Below are 26,647 nucleotides of genomic sequence, written 5' to 3' on the forward strand. Positions count from 1 at the left end.
CAAGACAGTTTCTGACATCCTTCAGTGGTAGGAACCAAATTCGAAGTGAGTGAACGTATTTGAGACATGGAGATACCCCTTGGACTTGATCTCCCGCTCAGTAACCCGCAACCAAAAAGAGAAGCTTAACAGTCAGTCAAGGTCCAGAGTGGATGAAGAATCCTTAATCCTGAGAATGCATTTCGATCCATTTATTCCTACCCCTCGCTTTCTTTTGCAGATTTACTGTGGATTACATGTCCTCTCTTGGCAAGACAATAGGTAAGAACCTAATGGGATTGGGATGATGGTTAAGAAACAGTAAAACATCTCCTCTCCTATTATATAAAAATAATGCAGATCTACACCAACCTTTTCTGCACTGAGCAATGGCACAGATGCCCCCTAGAGGAGCCTCCTAAATTATGTAACCTTAATATAGCTCTTGGGTAACATTTGAACAATGTCCTGGTTTACCTGACCCTGCTTACACATTAGAGCTGAAGTTAGTTGTGTTCTTGCTCTCTCTCTTCCTCTTTCTTCTAACATCGCAGAGTTAGTAAAGAACATAAGCAGGATCATAGTGGGCAGTGTATTCTGTTTACAGGAACCAGCTCTGCAGCTGACCAATACAGAAGGTGATTGTTTGTGCTTGTTTTTGTTCTGGCAGGTAACCTTTCTCGTGTGGTTCCTCATGGGCTTCTAGTGTTTTTTCCTTCATACCCTGTCATGGATAAAAGTCTGGAGTTTTGGAAGGTGAGTGAAACCAGATTCTAATGATATGGCTTTATTGAACATGAACCAGGAGGCACTCAAACGAAAGTCTATTAAATCCAGTACACAGGCATTAAACACCATCCTAGACCTGTGGTGTCGCCATGGTTTCAGGTGTCTACATCTGTTTATCCACTGTCAGTCAAAAAAAGGCTTCTGGGGACTTCCCACCCTTCAGGACATTTGCCCATTGGAGGGGTAAATTAACATATACCTCTTCCTACACATACTGCTTGAAGAATTTCATTAGAATGAAACACATTGGTTGTATCGCTTTTGAAGGGAATTCAACAAAAAACAATTATGAATCATACCTCTTTTGCCATGTCTGTATATTTGAGTTAATGGATTTCATTTGAGTGCCTCCAGATTCATAGTCCCTGTTCTCTCTGCTTTGGCAGCAGCATCTTTAGCAACTGGTGCTGTTCAGGGCCCACCTACTTACTATTTGGGGCAGATCTGGATGTGCTGGATTTTTGTCTTGGCTGCTATGTAAACTATACTGTTTAAAATAAAACACATTTATTGATGTTGGGTAGAAAATACAGAGTGTCCACCAAGCGACATGAGACATACACAGCATGATAAAATTGATCTGATGCAATCATTAGTCCCCATCTCCTCTTAAACAGTCTGATGAAAAAACACCATACCATAACTCTGGTATCAACATATTACTATCAGTACCCCATATTATATAGCATTAACAATCTAGATCTCGCATCATGCTAATCGTGCCGTTTAATAAGGCTATACATTCACTTATCATTTGTTTCCCCGCCATCTAACTGGCCATCTGTTACCTTGTATGTCTTGAAAGGGAATGCTTCTATAATTGGCGCACTTGTCCATATTTTGATGTGTTTCTGTGGGCAGCCTTGGGCAACGAAAACTGGAAGTTCCTAGTCCATGTAGTCCATGCCCGCTTTCCAAAGCCATACTCAAGGTGAATTTTCTGCTTTCCATTGTCTAGCAATGTCTTGTTTTGCTAATGTGAGGCCTAAAAATAGAAGATGTCTTTTATATCTATTTCCACCTATGCCATCCGTATGGTGCAGAAGCGTGAGTTTGGGGGGATCTCTGTAGTTCCCATGCCAGTGCCTCTGTTAGACAGGCCAGCACCCCTGCTTAAAACGATCTAGGAAGGGCATGTCCAGATGGTATGTAAGAAGGTGCCTTCCTCCGAATGACACCAGAGGCCATGCGGTGATGCAATCAATTCTGCCCTCCAGAGTCTGAGTCTGGTATAATATACCCTGTGCAAATATTTGAACTGGATAAAGCGAAGTCAGTGGAGATTGCTGCCTCTCACTGTGATTGTAGCGCCTCTGTACAATCATCGTCATCTGTAAGCCCCACATCAAATCAGTTTATATTGGAATACTCAGTCCACTCCCTTCATGTTAGGGGTTTGATTGTGTTTCAGTGTGCTGCATTTCTGCCCATCTTAAAAGGGAAGGATGACTTCAGACATTAATAAAAACATAGCATATTATCATTCTCGCACAATCCCTCCCTGCTCTCTCATAGTTACCACAGATACTCATGCCGATCTCTTGGCTTGGTTCTAGTTTTGAATGATCCATAGATGTATTGATATCAGAATTTTCTTCCATAAATGTAACTTTATTGTGCTTGTTTTACCTGGTTGAAAAAACAATGTCTGTAAAGTTTTAAATACAACCCAAAATCCTCCTGTTTCATCACAAGAGAACCCCAATTAACAAAATAGAATGGATTAGTAAGGCCCATAGGTATTGAGCCAACCAGGTCCAGTGGTATTGTTGTACTCTGGTGTGGAGTTCTTGGCGGCCATTAACATCGCTAACTACTATTCACAGAAAGGCAATCGTTTGGCCCAGTTCCATTCACTGGGCGTCTTCAGACCTGTGCTTGTGTGAATAGAATATCTATGGACTAAAGCCATTGAGCACTCACTGCATGACTTACAAGCAACAAATGAGCTAATAATACAGGTCCTAAAGGGCACCTAAAGCTTCATTACAATGATATAAAATGAGAAAAATATTTAGACCATACACATATTCACTAAACAATCATCTGTATAATGCTATTCAATTGCATCATGTGTGGGAAATGGTAGTAATCTGCATTGGATAGATTTGTGTGTCCTTTTGATTATTTAAGGCTCTTTGTTTTAATTGGGTTAGCATGCTCTTTGTGTTACTTGTCTTTCGTTTTCTTTGTTTTGTTCATAGTTTTTGTTGTTTCTTTTTTTTCTTCTTCAGTGTCTGGTTAGTGGTTTCCACTCATGGTTGGTGCTGCATGTATTTCTCTGTGTCCTGTTAGTCATTTCCATTGATATGTGTCCTGTTAACAATACAAATTTCACGTATTTCTATTTTAACCTCAAAGCATTGTAAGCGGTTTTTCTTGGGTTTTCTTTTGCCCTTTTTTTAATTTTCTTTGTGTGTTTTTCTTATTTGCATTTTGCTTTAACATCATAATTTCTATTTATGGTTTGTGTTTTTCCCACAGGGCGAGGGTGCACACTCCAGAATGGAAGAGGTGAAACCTATGTTTGTGGAGCCCAAAGGCAAGGGAAATTTCTCTGAGGTTAGCTGTGCTTTTTATGTTGCATGAGCTGTGTGCATTGATGCATCTAGCAGGGGTGGATAACCTGTATGCCGGGGTTCGCAGTCCCTTAGACAAGTAGTGTAGAAACATTCTATGATAGAAGGCACCTGCATGTGGGTATATCTTGAGAAAGAGGTTGATCAGACATGACTGTTTTAAAGGAAGCACTGTCACCGGACCATGCTTTGTCATAGATGGAACAGCCAGGTGTAATAGGAGTTTTTATCTTTAATAGTTGAACTAGTTTTCAGGTTGCCTGGCATCACTGTATTCAGTATATAAATATTGTGCTAAGCTGCGTGGTGGGAATCCCCTCCCCGTTGGTCCAGGATGCAATTGGATAAAGTGAGCTTGTAGAAGATAAAGAACTGGTGTTGACATGGGCTACCACCATAATCTTTGAAGGAAAGCAGGGCAAGTCTTCACATATCACTCTACTCATTCCTCTGTGTGAGCGTGTACAAAGCAAGCCAAATATAAAAATAGCTCTGACTGATACCCTGATAGGCAGTTGGCAAAACCGCGTTCCTGCCTACCTGTAAATACACAGGTAGTACGTCGCGACAGACCTTTTCCGAACAACTTTGCTCTTTTGACTTACCACCCAATCCTGCAGAGCCGGTGGTTAAGTCTTCCACTAGCAGGATCAATCCAAACGTTTTTTCTACGACGCCTCTAGATAGCGAGTCTATTTGAGCCATTTGGAAAATGACTGTTCTCTTCATCTACCTTTGCCCTTTGGTCAGTCAACATCAGCTGTTTGATGGGTAGGTACTACTATGCATTTTGACAGTTTGTTGCAGAGATCTTGCCAGGAGTTTCAAAAGAATTCCGCACCAACTTGGCTCAGACCACTTGCGATGGCCAGGACACAAGCAAATATGTCATATGGTCAAGCCTGGAATTGACCGAAGGTTTCAACAGAGCAGTCTGGACTAGCCTGGTGCTCCAGCGCCACATGTAGGTGAGATACACAGCCTTCTTGGGTGAAATTAAGGCAGAGGTCTTACAACTTTTTTGCTGTGAGCCCCGCCTAAGCAAAATGTTTTGAAGTCAGGGCCCCCTCCAAAACTTTGACAAGTATTGGGCGAGCGGGAGGGGCAGAGCTGAGCGCAGGGGGTGGGCCTTATGCAATCTTTTTAGGGGCACTCTTTAGAGAGCTCTTAATGCATATTAAATGTGAGATGTATAAAATATCAAATGTGTCAAACAAAAACAGAAACTGGCCAAAAAAACACTGCTTCCCATAATTAAGGTAATGTGAGCCCTTCACCCTCCTGCAAAGGCTGCTTGTGAGCTCCTCGGGCTCCTGCAAAGGCTGCCTGGGAGCCCCTCACGCCCCTGCAAAGGCTGCTTGGGAGCCTGTAGAGACTGTAATTGATGGAGTCACTTGAAGTTTCATGGTGACAAATATTTATTGTTCCTGACGGGTAATATAAAGGGATTATCAGCTAGGTTCTGCAATGCATCATTGTAATTGACAAATAAAAATGTTTACACTAGGTATAGTCTGATTAGTTATTGCTTCAATATACACTTTAAAAGCAATTGTTTTATCTTAAACTCTAAATTGTTAAGCAGCAGCTCATTTTATACTGTGTGTAATTTCAATTGTGAAATATTGACTTATATATTAAAAGTGCTTTCTGTCATAGGCTGGGTCCCATAGCACCATTAATAGAGTTCCTATTCCTAACTTCACCAAGAAGGATTCAATTCTGTGACTCTTTGGACACACACAGATATCTGCAGAGATCACATAAACCAGCTGAGTTTTCATAATGTAAAAGAGTGAATTTACAAAATACTAGTTTAACCTGCATTTTTTTCCATTTAAGGTGTGTGCTTTATTTTATAGGCAGAGACCAGAAAATAAAAGAACAAAAATAGATACAGAGTATTTTGTTCTTTTAGGCCATGTCTTTGACCCTGCCACAACACTCACTAACCCCAACCCCATGGCACTCCAGATTACAGATCTTGTGGGGTTTTGTTTCTGCAGTTTAACTGCTGCAAATGAAGATACTCTGAAAAGTTGACAAATAAACAATGTTGCACTTCCAGGCCATCTTTATTTACAAGTGCTTGCAGAGCATTGCGGCCCCCATGGGATTCCAGGGGTGTGCGCCCAAAGGTTGAAGACTTTTCCGCTAAGGCATCACTCCTGGATAAAGCTTTTGATAGGACTCTCCTCATTGGCGATTTGGCTGGCCCCACCCTAGAGCGCTTGAAAGGAAATACAGCCACAGTGCGTAACCATTTGTGTTGTCACTCCTACAAGCCAGTATCCCCAGCAGTTTCACCTCTAATGAGGCATCGCCTGGTGGTTTGCTTATAGGCAGCACCACGGCCCACCACCCTAACAGGCCTTCAGGATCAGAGTAGGGGATCCAATAGACAGTGTCCCGCCCGCAGGAACATTAAACCTCCCAGCCCCCCCCCCCCTCCACACCAGCTGCAGCTTTCAAATCACTGAAATTTACCCTTGGCGGCTCACGATTACCATGTGGGAGGCATAATTAGCCATTTTTTTCAGATGTGGCAGGCCATAACACCTGACAGGTGTGTCCAGCAGATAGTTGAAAGGGGCTATGTCTTGCCATTCCTTTCCGACCTGCGGCCTATTCCACTTACATCAGAGAGGCTTTCGAAGAACCCCTTGTCCATTTTGTTGCAGGAAGTCCACACTCTTTTAGATAAAGGAGCCATGGATGGATTCCCGGCCCCAGAACTCGAAACTGGATGTTACTCCGCCACAAGTATTTTCAGTTTTCTGTGCTCCCTGTCAACCCCTTGGGTGTCCTCGATGGGGATGGTTGTGGTCACAGCATACCTTCAGAGGTCTGGTGTACCGTCTTCCCTCTATGACTGGCTGTTGAAGGCGTGCTTGCCACGGTCAGTCATGGGCCACCTCCAGACGAAAGATAAACCTCCTGACATCATTGGGGCTCACTATCAACATGCCAAACTTACACCTGATTCCTTTGCAGAGGCTACATTTCATCTCATCCATCTTGGATACGATGTGTTACCGCGCCTTTCCTCCAGAGAAGAGTCCAGGACATTTTGGCTGTGATCCCGATGCTTCAGACTCGGTGCTGGATCTCGGGGAGGGTGGCTGTGAGGCTTGTTGGTATATTGGCATTCTGCCTCCTGCTCATGTACTAAGGCCAGTGTGCATGTGCAGGCTCTGCAGTGGGATCTGAAGACTCAGTGGGCCTAGCACCAAGGGGACCTATCAGATTCCCTCCAGGTTTCAGAGGTGACTGCAAAAGATATGCATTGATGGCTGCTTGACCGCCATTCGTTTAGCAGCAGAACCCTCTCGCCCCCAGAGCTGCATGTAGTAAGGATGCATCTCTGCTGGGTTGGGTAGGACATCAGGGAGATGTGGGGATCAGAGGACTCTGGTCTCTAGGGGAGACCCGTTTCCTACATCAATCTTTGGCAGTTGCAAGCTATCTGCTTGGCATTGACAGTCTCCCTGCTGTCCCTCAAAGGAAAAAGCTGGTTCAGATCCTCACTGACAGCACCCCTGCCATGTGGTATTGCAGCAAACACAATAGTGTGGGGTCCTTAGGGCCCTCTGCCATATACTGCACCTCTTTAACTGGCTGAATTGTCAGGACATTTCCCTGATTGTGCACCACTTGATAGGATGTCTAAATGAAAGCAGATTGGTAATGGCAGTTACAGCCGGAGGTGGTGCAGGGCATTTTCCAATAATGGTGAGAACCCTGGCTTGATCTTTGCCACTGCCAAGAACGCACATGTCAACCCTTTTGCACACAGTAGTTCCCAAGAAGGTTCTCTCTGAGATTCATTCCCCTTAGAATGGAGCAGGGAACTACTTCATGCCTTCCCTCAGGTACTACTCCTTATCCGAGGTACGAAGAAGATCAGGAATGTCTGGTGCCAGAGACATCCAACTGGCTTCGGATTAGGCCAGGAGAGTGTAGTGCTCAAACTTCGTGACACGAGCATCTGTCTTCTGTCCCAGTAGCACGGCAGGCTCTTGCACCTGTGCAACCCACACCTCCATGCATGGAGATTGAGTGCTGCCAGTTGACTGCATTAGATCTTCCTCCCAAGTTAGAGCATATCATACTTGCGGCCAGATGTCTTTATACAAAGTGTGTTCATGCTGGACGCTGGGACATGCTTGTGACTTGGTGTGGCGCCCATAATATGGACCCTTTGGTTATCACTTTTTTTATGAGCACCCTTTTTGAGCTACTGCACACATCCCCACTACCTCTCCTGACCCTGAAGATGATCTTTCTCATCTCAATAACCTCAGCTTGTTGTGTAAGTGAGCTTCAATCTCTGTCAGTCCAGTTACCGTACACCACCTTCTTTCCAGATAAGCTGGTGCTGAGGACTAGAGCAATGTTTCTAGCAGCATTTGTGACTCCCTTTCATGTCAGATGGTCCATTTCACATCAACGTTCTCCACCTCACCCCTCAAAAGAAGCTCTATTGTTTGGACCACACAAGATTGCTGAATTTTTACAACAATCATACCACAGGCCATTGGGTGGACGATCAGCTGTTTGTGGAGTTCTCTGGTGCAAAGAAAGGCAAGTCTGTGACGAAAAGGACTTTAGAGAGACGGATCTTTCTCTGCATTAAAAGACATGCTATGCGTAGATACAAAAAACAGCCTCTATAATGATTGAGGGCCTACTCAACCAGAGCTAAAGCTGCTACCACTCTGTTGGCACACGGCGTGCTTGTCCTTGATATTTGTCAGGCTGCAACATGTTCATCTGTGCACAACTTCACAAAACAATAATGCTGTGATAGCCAAGTCTATGGGAAGAGCTGCAGGACTTTTTGGAATGAGCCATTCCACAGCCCAACCCAGAGGAGGTACTGCTTTTGTATCTCTTCTAAAGGCGAGGAATCTATGGTTAGAAGTATACATCAGAAGAACAGCTTACTTACCTTTGGTAATGCTCTTTCTGGTGGATACTATGTCTAACTGCAGATTCCTCACCAACCTCCTGCCTCCCCATTCTCTTGAATGAACACTTTTCCAATTAAAAAGGTCCCAAATTAGAGATCTGCACACTGGCACATGTAATTGGTTCTTTGAGTGCTGCGTCAGAGTGCACCAACTGTGTTAAGACAGAAACTGATGTTGGCACCCTTGGGTAGTGCTTCTATTCGGCTAGAGCCATCACTTCGGGAAAGGAGCAGGATTGACGTGGAGCCCATGATGCCACCTACTGGTATGCAGGGGTGCTCTGAAAAATCTTCCAGTTCCAGTCTTATTAAAAGCTTTAAAAATGTGCAGTTAAATAGAATATGCACCATTTAAGAGTGTTACGGAAGGAAAGTAACTTGTTCTTTAGGAATGAGGGGATCTGGCCTGTCTTAAGAGCTTCAAATGCCTTGAATATAAGAGGCGTTACTAGTCGTAAATTGGGGTGAGAGTGCTCCTCCAGAGAGGGCTTTGAAGATGGATGAAAGTAAGACCTAATTTTCCTATGTGAGGTTTTGAGGAAGTTGAGGTAGCCTGCAAAGTCTTTGAGAGATGGGTTTGAAAGATGACCATTTTGGCATTTTGAGGAGGAGTGGATGTCGGAGGACCAGCAGGTTTGTTTGTGGGTGATATGCTGTCAGGTCTTCTGTATTTTTTTTTATTAAAGAAGTGGTTAATGGCATTACACGTGTCTGCTATATGGGATTAGCAGGTCAGTCAGCAGGTTGATGCAGTGCTTGAATATTTTAAGAGGGTTCTGCTTCTGTTGTTAGTATTGGTATAGTTTTTGTCTTTGCCTGATGTATGACCTGTCTACATGTTACATGGCGGGACAGTGAGATTTTGCTTTTCTTCCATTTTATTTTTTTTCTGCAGATTTGTTTTTTGGTAAGGTCTTTGGAGTAACAGGGTACTAAAGGTTTTGACTTACACATTTATTTTATGCTAAAGTTGAAGCGTAGGAGTTCACATAGGTTTCCAGAAATGTGTTGAAGTTGTTTAGAAGGGTATTGATACCGGAGGTTGAAAGATGAGTTTGAGCTTAAGGTTGTCTATTAGAGTATTTGAAATATTTGAATGTTTGTTCTTCTCTTTTGGGATGACCGAAGTGTTGGTTGGATGTTGAGCAGGGTGATGGGGATGACAAGGTGATCGGTCCAGTCTAGGAGTATGGGAGACTTTCACTGGGTAGTTGGTGATGACAAGAAGGCAAGATCCAGGATGTGGCCTTGGAGTGGTGTTGATTGGTTGACGTGCTTGTATGTGCTAATGAGGTATTTAAGAGTGTCTCTTGTATTTTTTTGTGTGTTTTCTTTTCCCTCAGTTGCCTGGGAGATTGAAGTCACTGAGGACAGTGGTGTGGTCATGTTGAATCGATTGGGTGGGAAGGACATCAGAGAATTTGGTTATCCACTCCTCGTTCTGTCCAAAAGGCCTCGGGTGGAGTTGGAAGGGAGGGAATGAATGCTGTGGGGATGAGTATGTAACGAGCTCCATAGAATTGAGTGTCACAAACTTGCCTGTGGTTCAGGACCAGGAGGACCTTTTATTTACACTTTTATTGCAGTTTTACACTTCAAAGGCCAGTTGAAAAAGCTCAGCCCGGCCTAAAACAGACTTCACTAGATGCACATTTAGGCTTATTGAAAATATTGAACACACGCGTACTGTGAACAAATTAGAATAGCCTTGGCTGACAGAATTACCAACTTTTTTACAAATTCTCTGCAATAAAGTTTGGGTTTTAAGAGCTCAGGTTTCATTTTCTGCTAAACCATGTTGGCTGCAACATCATGCTTGTAGTTGCCATTACTGCAGTGATCTCAAACTGAGATACGTCCTCATTGCAGTTATATCACATTGGAAGTTTGTCCTTCCTGCAGTTGCAAAACTTTATGACCTGGCTTTACTGCAGCAACCACACATTGGATGCTGCCCTCACTCAGTGACATCATACTGGGGGCTGCATTCACTGCATTGATAATTATTGAAAACAGTGGTTCTCATAAGTATCATTTACTACAAAATTTCAGAATGGAGAGTCCAATCGCCGCTGGGACTTAACACAATTCTAAGTAAGAGCACCAGAAAAATTCCACCATTTAGGTTTTATAAGAAAATGATATCCAATATGTGCATTTATAACATACATACAATAAACAAATCCTCAGTTTTCTATTTATATGTGACCCAATGCAGTGTGCAAAGAAACACAACCAGAAAGTGTGCAAATAAGGTGAGAAAAATATATTATTTTTTGTGTGTTTCTTTCAACAAACAACAATCTCTGATTTCCAATTATTCATGCAACACTTTGCATTTTCAATAATCACGAATTACACAGGTTCCCTGTGGGTTAAAGGGTAGCTGTTGGTTTTCCATAATGTTCACTACATTAATGGCAGAGGGCTGTCCTTGGTATTGGTTTCCAATTTAGTACTTGTGAAAGCTGTGTTTCAAATACTTTAATGCTTCAGGCCTCCTTCTCCTCAGCTGAACTGTGTTTCTGTACAGACCCCTCTCCCAAATGGTGTTGTGCATACATTTAGGGGAAGCAGCCTTTCCAACACAGCCGTTACCACGCAATAGCGTTACCACACATACATTACTGCACATATGCCTTTACCACGCAAGCCTTTACCATGTATCCTAGCCACCCAAATATATATATCCAAATCCGATCTGCTCTTGCCGAGACCAAGGACTCGTGGAGGGTGGTGCATGCACCGGGAGAGCACCCGGTAAACAAATATCCCAAATCCACTTTGTGTCGTGAAATAATGCACAACTGTGGTGTGAGCAAGGTGTAACCGCCGAAATGCGTAGCGTGGAAGCATAATAAACTTCCTGAACTGGCAATTCCGTTGAGTCCTGAGAGTGCCTTATTTCGCGACGCGAAGTGGATTTGGGAGATATATATATATATACTTACCTGCAAAATACTTACATTTTCGTTCTGAAGGTATATGCTTGGTAAATTTTGTGTTGTTAGGCGGACGCGTTGTAAAGGCATGAGTGGTAATGGCATGCGTGGTAAAGTCATACATCCGTCTCTTGCATAATCTAGTGACTACTGAAGGCAAAGTTTGATATTTAGGTCTTTATTAAAATAATGTACCTTCCTGCAGATGGATAACTATGAAATTAGTTGAATCGAAAAAGCGTATATCTGTTATTTTGTAAGACCCTGCTCGTGATCTGGTCTTACCTTTATCAGGCTTTACTGTGACACTGACATCTCCATCAGAGTTAAAAAGGGCTAGCATACTCTCCAAGAAGAAAGGTAACGGAAAGCAAAGATAAAGAGGGTAACACTGTTGAGTAGTCCAGGAAGCAGGCTAACTCTGGTGGTCCTTTTATCCTCTTCGGAAGTTCCTGTTACCAGTAATGCACATTCTGGTCATTGTTACCAGTTGTCTATTCTTTCTTTCTTTCTACTAAAGATTATTGATGCGTACTACACGCAAGTTGTCAACCCCAAATCCAACGGAGCCATGTTCCTTGCAGTGTGTCGAGGAAAGGTAAATGCAATCATCTTTCAGATGTTCTTTATGCTTCTTTCTCTTTTCTGCTACCCAGCATCTGGTCCCCTCTAGTGTTATATCCGTTTTAGTCTCTCTTCAAAAACCCAGTTTACATCCTTTTTCTCCAGGCCTCTAATGACCTCTGTACAGTGTCCACCTTCCCTCTGTAACAAACACACTTCATTCCTACACACTTTCTACGCTATAGGCTGGTTGGCAGTAACTGGTTTCACTTTTTCTTTTTCAGGCAAGTGAGGGCCTTGATTTTGCAGACATGAATGGTCGTGGTGTCATCATCACTGGGCTCCCTTTCCCCCCTCGCATGGACCCACGTGTGGTTCTGAAGATGCAGTTCCTGGATGAGATGAGGAGTAAACAGGGAGCTCGAGGTCAGGTCGGTATTCTTCACCACCCAATCAATCTTTTGCTGTTTGTTGCTTTATTTATATTTTTTATGTTGCGCCATTTCCTGCTTTGAGGTGCTTCAGAATTCTGCAAGTAGAATATAGGGCAAAGGTTTTGTCCTACAGGATATACACAAATGCCAAACTAGCAAGATGGAGCACTATCATGCAGGCTAGATCATGAGCCAGTATAATATTGGATAGAATAAATATTTGCTGAATTTGAGATTAGTGGATTTTTGTGTGACATTTATGTAGCCCAGTCCTAGCAACACGATCAACCATTCCCTTTACATATATCAAGGGACTATACCAAACAAGAGTAGCAACGTAGATTGGTTACTGTTGTGACAAAGAGCACCACTATTAGTCCTTTAAGTAGATTTTGATGAGGTGACCTCTTAGCTTTTCCTGGAAGGATATCCTATTCTTACAGGAGCATTGCAACAAGTGTGCTGGAGGTTACTAGCAGTCTTGAATAGTTGGCTAGTGTAGTGCTTCTTTGAGCATCTAGAAAGGATTTGTTTATTTAGCATTGCACCCATATTATATTGAGTTTCCTGCCCATAGCCCTTGGGGAAGAATCAAACCATCTCGGATATTGGAAAAAAAACTGAAAGCCTAGCTTTTTGATGTTTTGCTCAACAGTGGATCTTTGTCCGTTCTGCTTCAGTACCTTAAGTCAATAGCACCATGAGTTTTTCTTGAGGGTCAAAGTTGCACCCAATAAATAGCTTCATAGATCTGCAGGAAATCATGCTGCCAGTGGAGTCTGCTGGCAGCTAGTTTGACTTGGTGTAGCATGGGGAGTTCCCTCAAAAAAGGACACATCTGTAGCTTTGTTAAGACTTGATGCACATAAACATACTCTTTTTATAGCACAAGTGTAGTAGGAATGAATGGCTCTAGTGCTCTGCGGTCAGGAAGTGAGGATTTTAATGCCAGAAGTGCAAAATGGTGTAAGAGAAGCATTAGTACGTAACTTTGGTAAGTTCAAAGTTTAAAGGGGACATGTATTACCTGATTTTGTGGTAAATTGTGGCTAGTGGGATGAGGGTATAAACAGGACAACAAAACATCATGATAGGACAGTACCTTTCAAGAGTTTTCTTAAACAAATTTCTATTGAGTTTTCCTTAGTTCGAGGCATGTGGGCTGCTGAATTCATATCTGTGCATAGATCGCCGCCTAGTGTTGGGTCCGGATGTTTGCACGCTGTTGTCCTGGAAGAGTCTTCGAGGTATCCCGGGATAGGTGACTCCTCCCCTGGACTACAGTGCGCATGGGCATCCTCTCCATCCTCAGATTGTTTTTTTCCGCCATTGGGTTCGGATGTGCTATCTTAGCTCAAGTTAGGAAAAACTTTATCGAGGCCAAAAGGCCTTTAGTTCGCGTCGGTACTGTTTTCTCGATCGGTTTCGATACTCCTTTGTTAGTTTAACAACTTTCAGCACCGACTTTTCGCTTCTTACCTGCCCATCGACGACATCGACGATGGAATCGAGGACACCGTTCAAGAGATGTCCGGTATGCAATGCGAAATATCCCCACATCGACGTCCATCCGGTGTGCAACAAATGCCTTTCGCCGGATCACGACGAATCGACATGCATGGCCTGTGCCCGGTTCCGTTCCAAGAAGACTCTACGGAACCAACGAGCGGCAAGACTCGAAGCGCAGCACGCGGCACCGGCCCCGGCAGACATCTTCAACGCCGAGACCGAAGAATTGGAGATCCTACCCTCCAGTCCCGTTTCCGAACATGACTCCGGATCGAACGACGTCGACGAATCACTCTTTCGCAGAGATGAAGACGACACCGAGGTAGGAGACTACGATGAGGCCTTAGGGGCCGAAGAGAGTAGCTCCAATGACGAGCAAGGCCTACCCGTTCAGACTGAAGAGAGCCCAGTGCCACAGTCTATGGCTCCGGTCGAGGGATCGCCTTCGGGCCTTACCCGAGACCTATCCCGCAGTTCTTCGGGCCCGGCCTCGGACGTTCAGCGGCAGCCATTATTACCTAAACCGGCTGGTTTCCCTTCTTCCAAACCGAAACCGAAAGCTGCACTGGTTCAATCGAAACCGAAACCAAAAGTGGCGCTGGTCGGATCGAGGCCTTCCACACCTTCGACGCCAGCGAAGCGCGTCGGCACCGAGCGCACCAAGCCAGACTTCGGTGCCGAACTTGAAGCGGCCGACGTCGGAGTCGGCATACGGAAAAAGGCCTTCAGTGCCAACAAACCTGATCGGTTCCCGGCGTCGACGCCATCGACTCCGACACCAAAGGTCACACTGCCGGCTGCGACTCACATCGCTTCCACGGCAACACCGAAGCCTCATGCATCGAAGACGTCGACGGCCATTCCCGCCCCTCGACTCGATGACCCGCCGGCGCCGAAAAAGTGGACGACCGCCTCTACAGACCTGGTCGGCGCGAAAGCCTCGAAGGCGCTCCAAGTGCGACCTGGTGCAGCACAAAGCAGAAAAACCAAAACGGTCCTCCAGGACACGTCGGGCTCCGGCCCAATAAAGGCTCCAGCAGCCTCTTCGGCGCCAGCCAACATTACTTTTGGCCTGCCTCCGTCCACGATCCCAAAAATATTCCGACACGGGTCACCCACTCCACAACTACACCTGCTGAGGCGTCTCCGTCACATGTCATCGACGCCAACACCGGCAGGATGGTTATCCACGAACGGAGGATAACTTCGGAGCCACCTTTGGACCCTTTCCGGATCCCACTAAAAAGGAAGCTGCCTGTGGACTCAGAACCTCTCCTAAGCGAATCTTACCACTCGCCCTACCAGGATCCACAATCATCCTCTCCCACACACTCCAACACGGATGTGTTGGAGGACTACATGGATGACCAAGTCCCCTACCACAGAGACATAGACCCTGATTACCAACAGGACCCTGATCAAACTTGGGGCGACCCTGCAGATCCAGGTGCACCTCTAGATGCACAAGACCCACAACTCTATGGGGCGAAAACATCTCCCACAGAGGACACTGCAGCATTCAACGCTCTTATCGAACGTGCCGCAAATAATCATGGAGTGCAGCTTCACTCTGACACCATCGAGGACGACTTTCTTATGGACACCTTCGCATCCTCAGAAAGACATGTAAAAACTCTGCCCATGTTGAAAGGGGTCCTCAAACCAGCCAAGGACATCTTCAAAGAACCCACCAGGGCACGAGTGATAAACCCCAGGATCGATAAGAAATACAGATCGGCGCCTGGGGACCCTACTTACATCAGAGGCCAATTACCACTAGACTCCATTGTCGTAGCGAATGCTCGCAAGAGGGCACACTCGCAGACGACAGGTGACGCTCCTCCCCCGGACAAAGAGTCCAAGGTGCTAGAGACCTCCGGCAAGCGAGTTGCCGCCCAGGCTGCCAACATATGGCGCATAGCCAACACTCAAGCGCTCCTCGCTCGCTACGATAGAGCGCACTATGACACATTGGAACAACTACTCCAACATCTCCCTGACCAGTACAAAGAAGGTGCAGAAATTCTTATCAGAGAGGGACAGCTACTCACAAATGCTTCCATCAAGTGTGCACTAGATGCCGCAGACACGGCTGCCAGGGCCATTAACACAAGCGTCATGCTGCGACGACATGCCTGGTTGCGAATCTCCGGATTCAAACCGGAGGTGCAGAATAAAATACTCAACCAGCCTGTCAACCCCGACTATTTATTCGGACCGGAGGTTGACACCACCCTTGAGAAAATAAAAAAGGACACGGACACCGCAAAGTCCATGGGGGCTCTCCAGACTCAGTCCTTTCAGAGCAGCTCCTTTCGTCGCCCCGGAAATAGAGGAGCAGGTAGAGGACAGGGGTCACAGCAGACATACAACAAGGGCAATACACAAACCACCTACGATAAAAACACCCGGGGTGGATATCGTGGCTCCAGTACAAAGGGAAGAGGACGCGGCTACGGCAACACCAGGTCCTCCCCCAAGAACAAGCAGTGACGCCCTCTCCCTTCCTCCCGACCACATAACACCTGTCGGGGGAAGGCTACAAAGGTTCCTGTCCACGTGGAACTCCATCACCACGGACAGGTGGGTCAAAGATATTGTCAAATACGGTTACTGTCTAGAGCTAACCTCCACTCCACCCACAATTCCTCCAAGAAACCGTCCTATGTCCTCAGAGCACTTAACGCTCTTACAGCAGGAGGTGCAAAGCATGCTTCTAAAAGGCGCAATAGAGGTCGTACCCGTCCACGAGCAAGGTACGGGGGTGTACTCCCTGTACTTTTTAATACCGAAGAAGGACGGGTCACTCAGACCTATATTAGACCTGAGACCCCTAAACAGATACATTCTTTCCGAGCATTTTCACATGCTCACTCTCCAGCAAGTCCTCCCGCTGCTCAAGCAGGGAGACTTTCTAGCCACACTAGACCTCAAGGATGCGTATTTCCACATACCCATTCACCCATCACACAAAAAATACCTCAGGTTCACTGTTCAAGGACAGCACTACCAATTCAGAGTCCTTCCCTTCGGCGTGACAACGGCACCAAGGGTGTTTACAAAGTGCCTAGCTACTGTGGCGGCACATCTACGGAGGCAGCACATACACGTCTACCCTTACCTGGACGACTGGCTCGTTCAAGCGAAGTCAGCCCAGCAATGTGCCAGCCACATGTCCCGCACCATTCACCTCCTTCACAGTCTGGGGTTCTCACTAAATTACCCAAAATCCCATCTCCAGCCTGCACACGTACAACAGTACCTAGGTGCGACTATAGACACTCTGGCGGCCACAGCTCAGCCAAATTTAGTGAGGATCAACAGCATGCAAATGCTGATCTCCAGGTTCAAACCCCAACACTCACTTCCGGCACGAGTGTTCATGCAGTTGATAGGCATGATGGCCTCCTGCATTTTCATAGTCCCACACGCGAGATTACATATGCGCTCGCTTCAGGAGTGCTTAGAATGTCAGTGGAATCAGGCTCAAGGACAGTTGAAAGACCTAGTGTTGGTGAGCGGTCGGGCAAACAACTCTCTGCATTGGTGGAATCCTCAAAACCTTTGCAAGGGCCGACCGTTCCAAGAGCCTGTTCCACAAATAGTACTGACAGCGGACGCGTCTCTCCAGGGATGGGGAGCTCATGTACTCCACTACACAGTGCAGGGACTATGGACGACACAACAGAAGAAGATGCACATCAACCTTCTGGAACTGATGGCAATCTTCCTGGCCATGAAGGCATTCAAAGTACATCTGTGCAACAAAGTCGTGTTGATCCGGACGGACAACATGACTGCCATGTACTACATACAGAAGCAGGGAGGAACACACTCTCCACAGTTGTCTCATCTGGCTCAGAGCATGTGGAAGTGGGCCATTCAGAGGAACATGTTCCTCATGGCAGAGCACCTCCCGGGCAAAGACAACCAGATGGCGGATCTGCTCAGCAGACACAGCCACCAGATGCACGAGTGGGAGTTACACCCATCAGTACTCCAACCGTACTTCCAGCAGTGGGGTCATCCAGAGATAGACCTCTTCGCCACAAGCGAAAACGCAAAATGCCAAAGCTTTGCCGCCAGGTTCCCACATCCGCAGTCGCAGGGCAATGTGATATGGATGAACTGGTCCGGCAGATTTGCGTACGCTTTTCCCCCAGCGCCGTTGATACCGCTGGTGGCTCGCAAACTCAGACAACACTCCCTGACACTCGTCCTAGTTGCTCCTACGTGGGCACGCCAGCCATGGTACACCACCTTCCTCGAACTTTCCGTGGTGCCGCATCAAAGGCTGCGGATCAAACCCGCGCATTTGACGCAGAACCATGGAGAGATTCAGCACCCAGATCCGCAACAGCTGAACCTGGCAATCTGGCTCCTGAAGTCCTAGAGTTTGGCTACCTCAACCTGCCACCTGACTGTATGGACATCATCAAGGAGGCCAGGAGACCCACTACAAGAGCTTGCTATGCAGCCAAATGGAAAAGGTTCGTCATTTATTGCAGTAATAATGACATTAACCCGCTGGACGCATCCATCCAAAACATCATTTGTTACCTCTTACACCTATACCGATGCAATCTGGCGTACACCTCTATACGTGTCCATTTGACCGCAATATCAGCCTATCTGCAAACCAGGCAGCACCTCTCACTATTCAGAGTGCCTGCCATCAAAGCATTCTTGGAAGGACTCAAACGAGTCATTCCACCAAGCCACCCACCGGCTCCAATGTGGAACCTCAACCTGGTCCTCACACGCCTGATGGGTCCACCCTTTGAACCTCTACACTCATGCGAGATTCAATTCCTCACCTGGAAAGTAGCTTTCCTGGTAGCAATCACTTCTTTAAGAAGGGTTAGTGAACTCCAGGCACTAACAGTTCAAGAGCCATTTATACAGGTTCACGCCAACAGGGTCGTACTACGTACCAACCCCAAATTCATGCCCAAGGTAATCTCGCAGTTCCACATGAATCAAACTATTGAACTGCCCGTTTTCTTCCAAAACCCACAAACTGTCGCGGAACGAGCACTCCATACACTAGACGTAAGGAGGGCCCTCATGTACTACATCGACAGGACTAAACCCTTTAGGAAGACAAAACAACTGTTCGTTGCCTTTGCCCCACACCACAAGGGTAACGCCATCTCCAAAGCAGGGATAGCCAGATGGATAGTTAAGTGTATTCAAATTTGTTATCAAAAGGCAAAACGCACATTAACTATTCCCCCACGAGCCCACTCAACACGTAAGTTAGGGGCCTCCATGGCTTTTCTAGGAAATATTCCCCTGCATGATATATGTAGAGCAGCCACCTGGTCCACCACACACACATTTACCAAACACTATTGTGTAGATGTGCAATCAAAACAGCAGGCAGCTGTAGGACAGGCTGTTCTCAAAACCCTTTTTCAGACCGCTGCAGCTGGCACTGGTAGCCGCCGCTAATAGAGGGCACTGCTATACATTCTATGCACAGATATGAATTCAGCAGCCCACATGCCTCGAACTGAATATGCTACTTACCAGTATGCATCTGTTCTTGGCATGTAGGGCTGCTGACATTCATATCGCCCTCCCTCCTCCCCGGCGCCTGTAGCAGCTGCAGCTCTCAGAATTACTTTAAGCATGGTCATCACTTTTCTGTATCTACTCCATCACTGCCACAATGGCGAAAAACAATCTGAGGATGGAGAGGATGCCCATGCGCACTGTAGTCCAGGGGAGGAGTCACCTATCCCGGGATACCTCGAAGACTCTTCCAGGACAACAGCGTGCAAACATCCGGACCCAACACTAGGCGGCGATCTATGCACAGATATGAATGTCAGCAGCTCTACATGCCAAGAACAGATGCATACTGGTAAGTAGCATATTCATTCTTGTTTCTCAACTCAACATACACATAAAACATCATAGTGTCATGACTAAGTCATGTAGATAGTGTCTCAATAAATATATGAATGTGATGTGAGGACGAAAGGATTATTCAAGTTATCTGCATTAGTTGATCAACAATTAACAGCATTAATTTAGCATTGTGAAGGCATGAAAAAATATAGGCTACGTACGACCCAACAATAACAAACCTGCCTAAAACAATAGGCTGTCTATTCATCTATCAGAAACCATTTTGAGGAAAACAAGTCTTAGTCAATTTGAAAATAGATGCAATAATGTCTGTGTTACAATATCATTTGCAGCAGTGTTGTGCTAGTGCAGCCAGTTTTGTTCAAGGCAGTCTAGTATGATCCTTGAGACAGTCCTTTATGGAGAAAATGAGCTTCTTTCACATGTTAGCATTGGGATATTGGCTTAGTCCCCTTGCCTCCTCCTGCCAAAGAGATGCAGATTCCACATCAGCCCATCTGATCACAATGGCATGCCAGTGACTTATGCTGGTCAGGTTGGAGGCCTTTCATCTCATTGTGATAGAGCACCTAAAGAAGGCCAATTCTAAGAATCTGCTTGTCGCCCTACCAGTTTTAGGTTGCTTGAAGTACCAGTATACAGCACTCCAAATAATTTGACTCTTGGTAGCTAGTGGTGGACAAGAGAATGCAACTGGACAATCACAGAACATTTGTTTAATCTATTAGTTCAGTTTATGGAAGCGTACTCTATCAGGAGAGACAGTTGTACACATTTTATTAAGCCACGCCGGGGTTAAATAAGCTCCGAGTATGTTATTCTGAGTTTACTGGAATCTAGCATTGCAGGAATTTCATGCAGGTGTGCTAGTGTCCTGTCCCATCCTTTCTGTTTGAAGGGGCGGACAGCATCAGGTCTGCCCCCGAGTTCGGAGGTCAGTCCGTAGAGCCACTGACGGATCCGGAATATACCTAACCAACCAGGAAATCTGTCTCCAGCCAACCACAGCAGTGTTTGGAGCAATAGATGAGTGGGTGGCTCAGTGTCAGTAATGCCTTGACGGTTTCCAACTCCGCAGTGAGACCTCTATGGATTAAGAACTGTCCTGATGGGAGGCCGAATTGTCCCATCATTGTCTCAAAAGGTATTAGAGCTCCATCTTCGGACAAATCATCCATTCAGTTGATCTCAGAATTCTCCCACAGCTTGGCAACTCTGCTCCCAGTGGCTTGTTGAAAACCACGGTTGCTTATCAGGGGAATTTCAGGAACATATGATATAGTATTTGAAGAGATTTTCAATGCCATTCGATGGGTCTCCTAAGCGATACATACTACTTTATTTGAGGCTTATGGCAAAACTGATTTGGGAAGGAAGAGTTCCTGACTTGTGTTTTGGATACCACGCATGCCGTCTCCTCTCACTTCCGTTAAGTGCCGGTCAGCCAATCAGCGAGCAGGCCACTGAAGTTGCTGCACAAGGTAACAGTGTTGAATTTGCAGGGCCTCCATGCTCCGTAGGTAGCTGTAATTTAGCCAAGGCAACTCTGTCTGCCATTGTTTCAAATTAAATCTCCCAGCATGGTATTCAATGAACAAAATAGGCTTCTCTGTACAGAAATAGGTAAATTTGAAAAGTATTAACGCCATCTCAGCAGTGTGACCAATTAGGCGCTGGCCGGCCTTGTACTCTCAGGGGGTCAGATTGCCCGAATGCACTTTGTGCTCGAAGGAAGGACACCACTTTCATTAAGTTCCATCAAGCAGCTCTTCTCTCAAGTAATATCGGTCCGTGGAGGCCTCCCATGGTGTCTGGTGTTCGTGTACTGCAATATCATGCGCTGGACAATAAAGATTTAGAGGGAAAATACATGATGTAAACCAGTTGAGCCCTAGACCTGAGGCCAATTTGAATGAGTGTAAGACGGGTGCCACAGCCTCTATGCCCATGCTGATGTTCTTGATGTATGCATTTCAAGTGTTTTATATATTTAAAATTTACAAGGTAGGTTGAGCGCGAGAGAAAGACTGTTCTGTCACATGAGTATCAGTGAGGCACTTTGTCAGAAGCAGCTAGTATCAAACCAACACCTCCTCTGCTTCACAAAGACCCTAGATGGCACTAAGTTAGTCAGTGGTAACTTTGTACCTGCAGACTGCAAGTAAAACAGTTACTATTGTGTTGGATAGCGGGCATGAAAGCAAAAGACACACAATTGATGGACGGAATGCAGAACAAATCAAAACATTCACCCCAGTCAAGAGATCTGGGTTAAATCCATCATTCTTTTGCTCACCATGTCACCCCACTTTAGACCTGGCCATATGCAAATCAGTCTTGAACCCCGTGCCTCATGGGAACAGTCCAGCCCGAACTGCCAAGCCAAGGTCCTCCCTGGTCCGGAAACAAACATCCTAGGACCGATGTTGGGGTTTCACCCCTCTTCAGCCAGGATAGCTTGATTCCAGTGGCATAGTGAGCCCAGGACCCACGTCTGGGCATACCTAGCTCACTTAGGGCGAGAAAGCAAAAGATACACAATTGATGGATGGAATGCAGAACAAATCAAAACATTTACCCCCAGTCAAGAGATCTGGGTTAAATCCATCATTCTTTTGCTCACCATGCCACCCTAGTTTAGACCTGGCCATATGCAAATCAATCTTGACCCTGTGCCTCATGGGAACAGTCCAGCCCGAACTGCCAAGCCAGGTCCTCCCTGGACCGGAAACAAGCATCCTAGGGCCAGTTTCGGGGTTTCACCCCTCTTCAGCCAGGATAGGTTGATTTCAGTGGCACAGTGAGCCCAGGATCCACGTCTGGGCATACCTGGCACACTTACAGCGAGCAAGCAAAAGACTCAAAATTGATGGACGGAATGCAGAACAAATCAAAGCATTCACGCCCAGTCAAGAGATCTGGGTAAATCCATCATTCTTTTGCTCACCATGCCACCCCTTTTTAGACCTGGCCATATACAAATCAGTCTTGACCCCGTGCCTCATGGGAACAGTCCAGCCCGAACTGCCTAGCCAGGTCCTCCCTGGACCTGAAACAAGCATCCTAGAACCAGTTTCGGGGTTTCACCCCTCTTCAGCCAGGATAGTGAGCCCAGGACCCACGTCTGGGCATACCTGGCGCACTTAGGGCGAGAAAGCAAAAGACACACAATTGATGGACGGAATGGCTCACTGTGCCACTGGAATCAAGCTATCCTGGCTGAAGAGGGGTGAAACCCCGAAACCGGTCCTAGGATGCTTGTTTCCGGTCCAGGGAGGATCTGGCTTGGCAGTTCGGGCTGGACTGTTGCCATGAGGCACAGGGTCAAGACTGATTTGCAAATGGCCAGGTCCAAACTGGGGTGGCATGGTGAGCAAAAGAATGATGGATTTAACCCCGATCTCTTGACTGGGGGTGCATGTTTTGATGTGTTTTACATTCTGTCCATCAATTGTGTGTCTTTTGCTTTCTCGCCCTAAATGCGCCAGGTATGCCCAGACGTGGGTCCTGGGCTCACTGTGCCACTGGAATCAAGCTATCCTGGCTGAAGAGGGGTGAAACCCCGAAACCGGTCTTAGGATGCTTGTTTCCGGTCCAGGGAGGACCTGGCTTGGCAGTTCCAGCTGGACTGTTCCCATGAGGCACAGGGTCAAGACTTATTTGCATATGGCCAGGTCCAAACTGGGGTGGCATTGTGAGCAAAAGAAAGATGGATTTAACCCAGATCTCTTGACTGGGGGTGAATGTTTTGATTTGTTCTGCATTCCGTCCATCAATTGTGTGTCTTTAGCGGGCATAGACACAGCAGTTTGCAATGTGTCTGGTAAAAGAAGAAAGTCCATGATACAAATCTAGCTTCTCCCTAACCCTTCCCCAAGGGTGCTCATTACCTTGTGTGTTAAAAACACTAACCATCTACATTCCAGCAGAACAGGAAGGTTAGTTTTACAATCCAAACTGGCTGATTCCTAAGTAGACCAATGCAAAACAGTTATAACTCGGAAATTAGTCTTCCTCTGGCAATGGGTAACCGTCTCACCCCCAAAATAAAAACCAAACTCTTGCACTGGACGAAGAAAACAGAGATGCTCTTCTACTTAAAACAGGATGACCACTGATTGATGAGCCTCGTCTGTAGGACTATGCCACTGGCTTAGTGGTGGTCAATAAAAAAATTGTAGCTTACATTATAAGAAATTTCAATTTTTTTAAGAACACAGAGGCGAGGATTATACTTCTCTCTCTTTACTGCATAAAATAAACAGCAGCCCAATAGCAACAATATAAAGGAAAAAACGAAATGTTCCATGAACCTTTAGTACATAAATAATCAAATGCTCCAACCACATAGTCCTTTAAGAACTAGCACCCCCATTTTGACTCCCCTTTCTTTGCAACAGAGCTGACACTTTAGGGATAAGAACACAGTTTGGACCTAAACCATGTCAAAACCAGGAGGAGGATTCCTCTAACCTTCTCACCCGAAGATGTAGAAATAACTGCAACTTTCGAGGCAACCTGTAATACTGTTGAAGGACGAATCAGTCTTTACCCAAAGCTGAAACTCCTGCTCGAGAATCCTGATGAACAATTAGTTCACTTCATGTACGTTTCTAATCGTTTCCTGTGAAATCAGAAAATAGAGGCCATAAAATCCATACCAACGACTAATGTAATCAGAGAAACATCACATACAGGTCGGGAATCCAATATACAAACACAGAAGTAACAATAGAAATGTACTTATAACTTACATATAATAGTAGAACATAATTCACTCAGGGTGGGATAATACTTGCCTCCGTGTCCTTAATAGAATTGAAAATTCATATTGCGCAAGCTAGAACTTCTTTTGTTCTATGTCAGGACCGGAGGCTCCGATTATGCTTGTTTAAAGCTATGCTACCACCACTAAAGCAACATCCACAATTGGTTTATAGTAGAAAGCCTTCATGGTTGATTCCGAGGACCAGCCTGCTGCTTTCAAAATATCCTCGATGTGCGAGGCTAAGGATTTGGAGGCCATGGATCTACAGGCCGAGTGTGCGGCAAAAATGGAGGTGTCAATACCAGCTTCAGCCAATGCAACCATCTAGCTGGAGTAGTAATATTGTTCTGTACATATGCTGCTAGTTCTTGTGGCGGGGTCTAACTGGATAACCGTGGGTGGACGATATCAGTTGGCTTAAATGTCAGCACCTTAGGGGTCTTGGAACGGGAATCCGCCTGGCATCTGGAGCGTTTTCTCTTACTGGTCCCTGGTGCATCAGCCTGATTACTATCACAGTTCCCATTAGAGGTAGAATCCGTATCAGTAAGGCTGGAAGACTTAAGAGTCATCTGAGTTTGAGGAGTGAGGCTGGTGAGCTCTGTAACCATGCTCTTCTCTGACTTTTACAGATAGATTCTCAAATGCTTAAGTGTGGGCCCATTTTCTAGCCTTCCCTTTACCCTTATTCAATAGGAGCTTGGGGGGGCCTTCAGGAAGGGCGTATGGGGAACCTTGCTGGCAGGCATATCCTTTAAATTGATAGGTAAGGGGGCCCAGAGCTCTGGCCAGGGCTTTGTTCACTGAAATTTGTACGCTATTATGTTGGTCGTCAACCAGGCTCTCCTCCAAGGAGGCTTGCATGTCTTCCTGGTATTATTATATATCATCATCATCATACTGGTTGTATTGGGCCATAATGCTCAATGATGGTTATGGTAGGTAAGCAACTAAATCAGGGTAGCAAGAAGCTACAGTAAAGGTGAGTACTCACCCCAGCAGACTAAGCAATAAATTAATGTGTGGAGGGAGCTGCCTGCAGAAGCACTCTAGGCAGAACCCATGCTGCTTTTACGACCCTGGGCCCACTCCGATGCACCAGGGTGTGAAGAGAGCCAAAGAAGAACAAAGCGAGCCCCACTGGCCAAAGTTTAAATAAAAACTTACCACTAGGAGAGCTGCGCTGCTAGACGCTTTACCTTAACTAACTACCACGTTGAAATGAAGCATGGCGGCTTCACACATGCGCATATGCGCTCGGACCTGAAGAGCCCGAGATTGGACTGCGCTGTCTGACATGATGGCTGTGACCCGTTCCACTAAATGAGCCCGCAGAGGAGACTATCAGCCTGGGAGGCAGTTGCGCTCCCCCTAGACGAAAGGAAGAGTTAATACAAATATGCCAAAGATTGCGAGTGGCGCGTCCAAAGTGGGAGGCGCGCTCGACAAGAAACACAGCAGAATTAAGTTTGCCATACAGTTCATTTACCAGGAACATTACAATACCCACAAATTAAGTTTATTTGGCAAAATATAGAAACGGGAAGTTCAAAATGAAAGTCTACATTGGAATCGAACCTGTGAGAGATAGCGCTATAGTCACTTATTAAAGTGTGCTACCACTTCTTCACTGAGTTTAACAAAGAATTAATAACCACAAGTAATATGACAATCAAAATTATTGGCACTTAACTGGCTACAAAGCAGCAAAGAAAGATTTTGAAAATGGAGGTGCTGGTTCACTATGTTAATGGTGATTGGAGCATATGATTACTTATGGACTAGGTTCATGGAACATGTAGTTGTTTTTCTTTATATTGTTTTTATTAGCTGCTGTTTATTTTATGCAGTAAAGATAGAGAAGCATAATCAGAGCCTCCAATCCTGACATAGAATTGAGATTCAAGGGTAGAATGCCACAATAACTGCTAATGTACTGTAACTATTGAGAAGCATTGCCTCAGGCAAGATTGGGACTGTGTTAGAAATGGGGGTCTCTAGTTAGCAATGGTTTGCACCTTTGTCCAAGTAGAGACCCTTGCTTCTAGTCAGGGTAAGGGAGTTACCCCATTTGACACCTCACTCCCTTGGTAGCTTGACACGAGCTGACAGGCTTATCTCAGAGGCAGTGTGTGAAGTATTTGTGCACACATACAGTAATACAGTGAAAACACTACAAATGGACACCATACCAGCGACCAAAAATAGAAAATCTTTATCTAAACAAAACCAGA

At 45.7% G+C, this 26,647-nt stretch overlaps 1 protein-coding gene across 4 annotated transcripts in view; it reads left to right on the forward strand.

Moving 5' to 3' along the window:
- The window catches only part of RTEL1 (regulator of telomere elongation helicase 1), a 358,799-nt gene that overhangs the window by 135,488 nt on the left and 196,664 nt on the right, over positions 1 to 26,647 (forward strand). For all 4 annotated transcript variants that reach the window (XM_085619604.1, XM_085619601.1, XM_085619602.1 and 1 more), the window contains exons 19-23: positions 221 to 261; positions 650 to 735; positions 3,253 to 3,330; positions 11,782 to 11,859; positions 12,110 to 12,256. In XM_085619604.1, the coding sequence (XP_085475730.1) occupies positions 221 to 261; positions 650 to 735; positions 3,253 to 3,330; positions 11,782 to 11,859; positions 12,110 to 12,256 (430 nt within the window). The remainder of the gene's footprint in view (positions 1 to 220; positions 262 to 649; positions 736 to 3,252; positions 3,331 to 11,781; positions 11,860 to 12,109; positions 12,257 to 26,647) is intronic.

This window comes from Triturus cristatus, chromosome 7, assembly GCF_964204655.1.
Source record: "Triturus cristatus chromosome 7, aTriCri1.1, whole genome shotgun sequence".
In the NCBI taxonomy this organism is placed as follows: domain Eukaryota; kingdom Metazoa; phylum Chordata; class Amphibia; order Caudata; family Salamandridae; genus Triturus; species Triturus cristatus.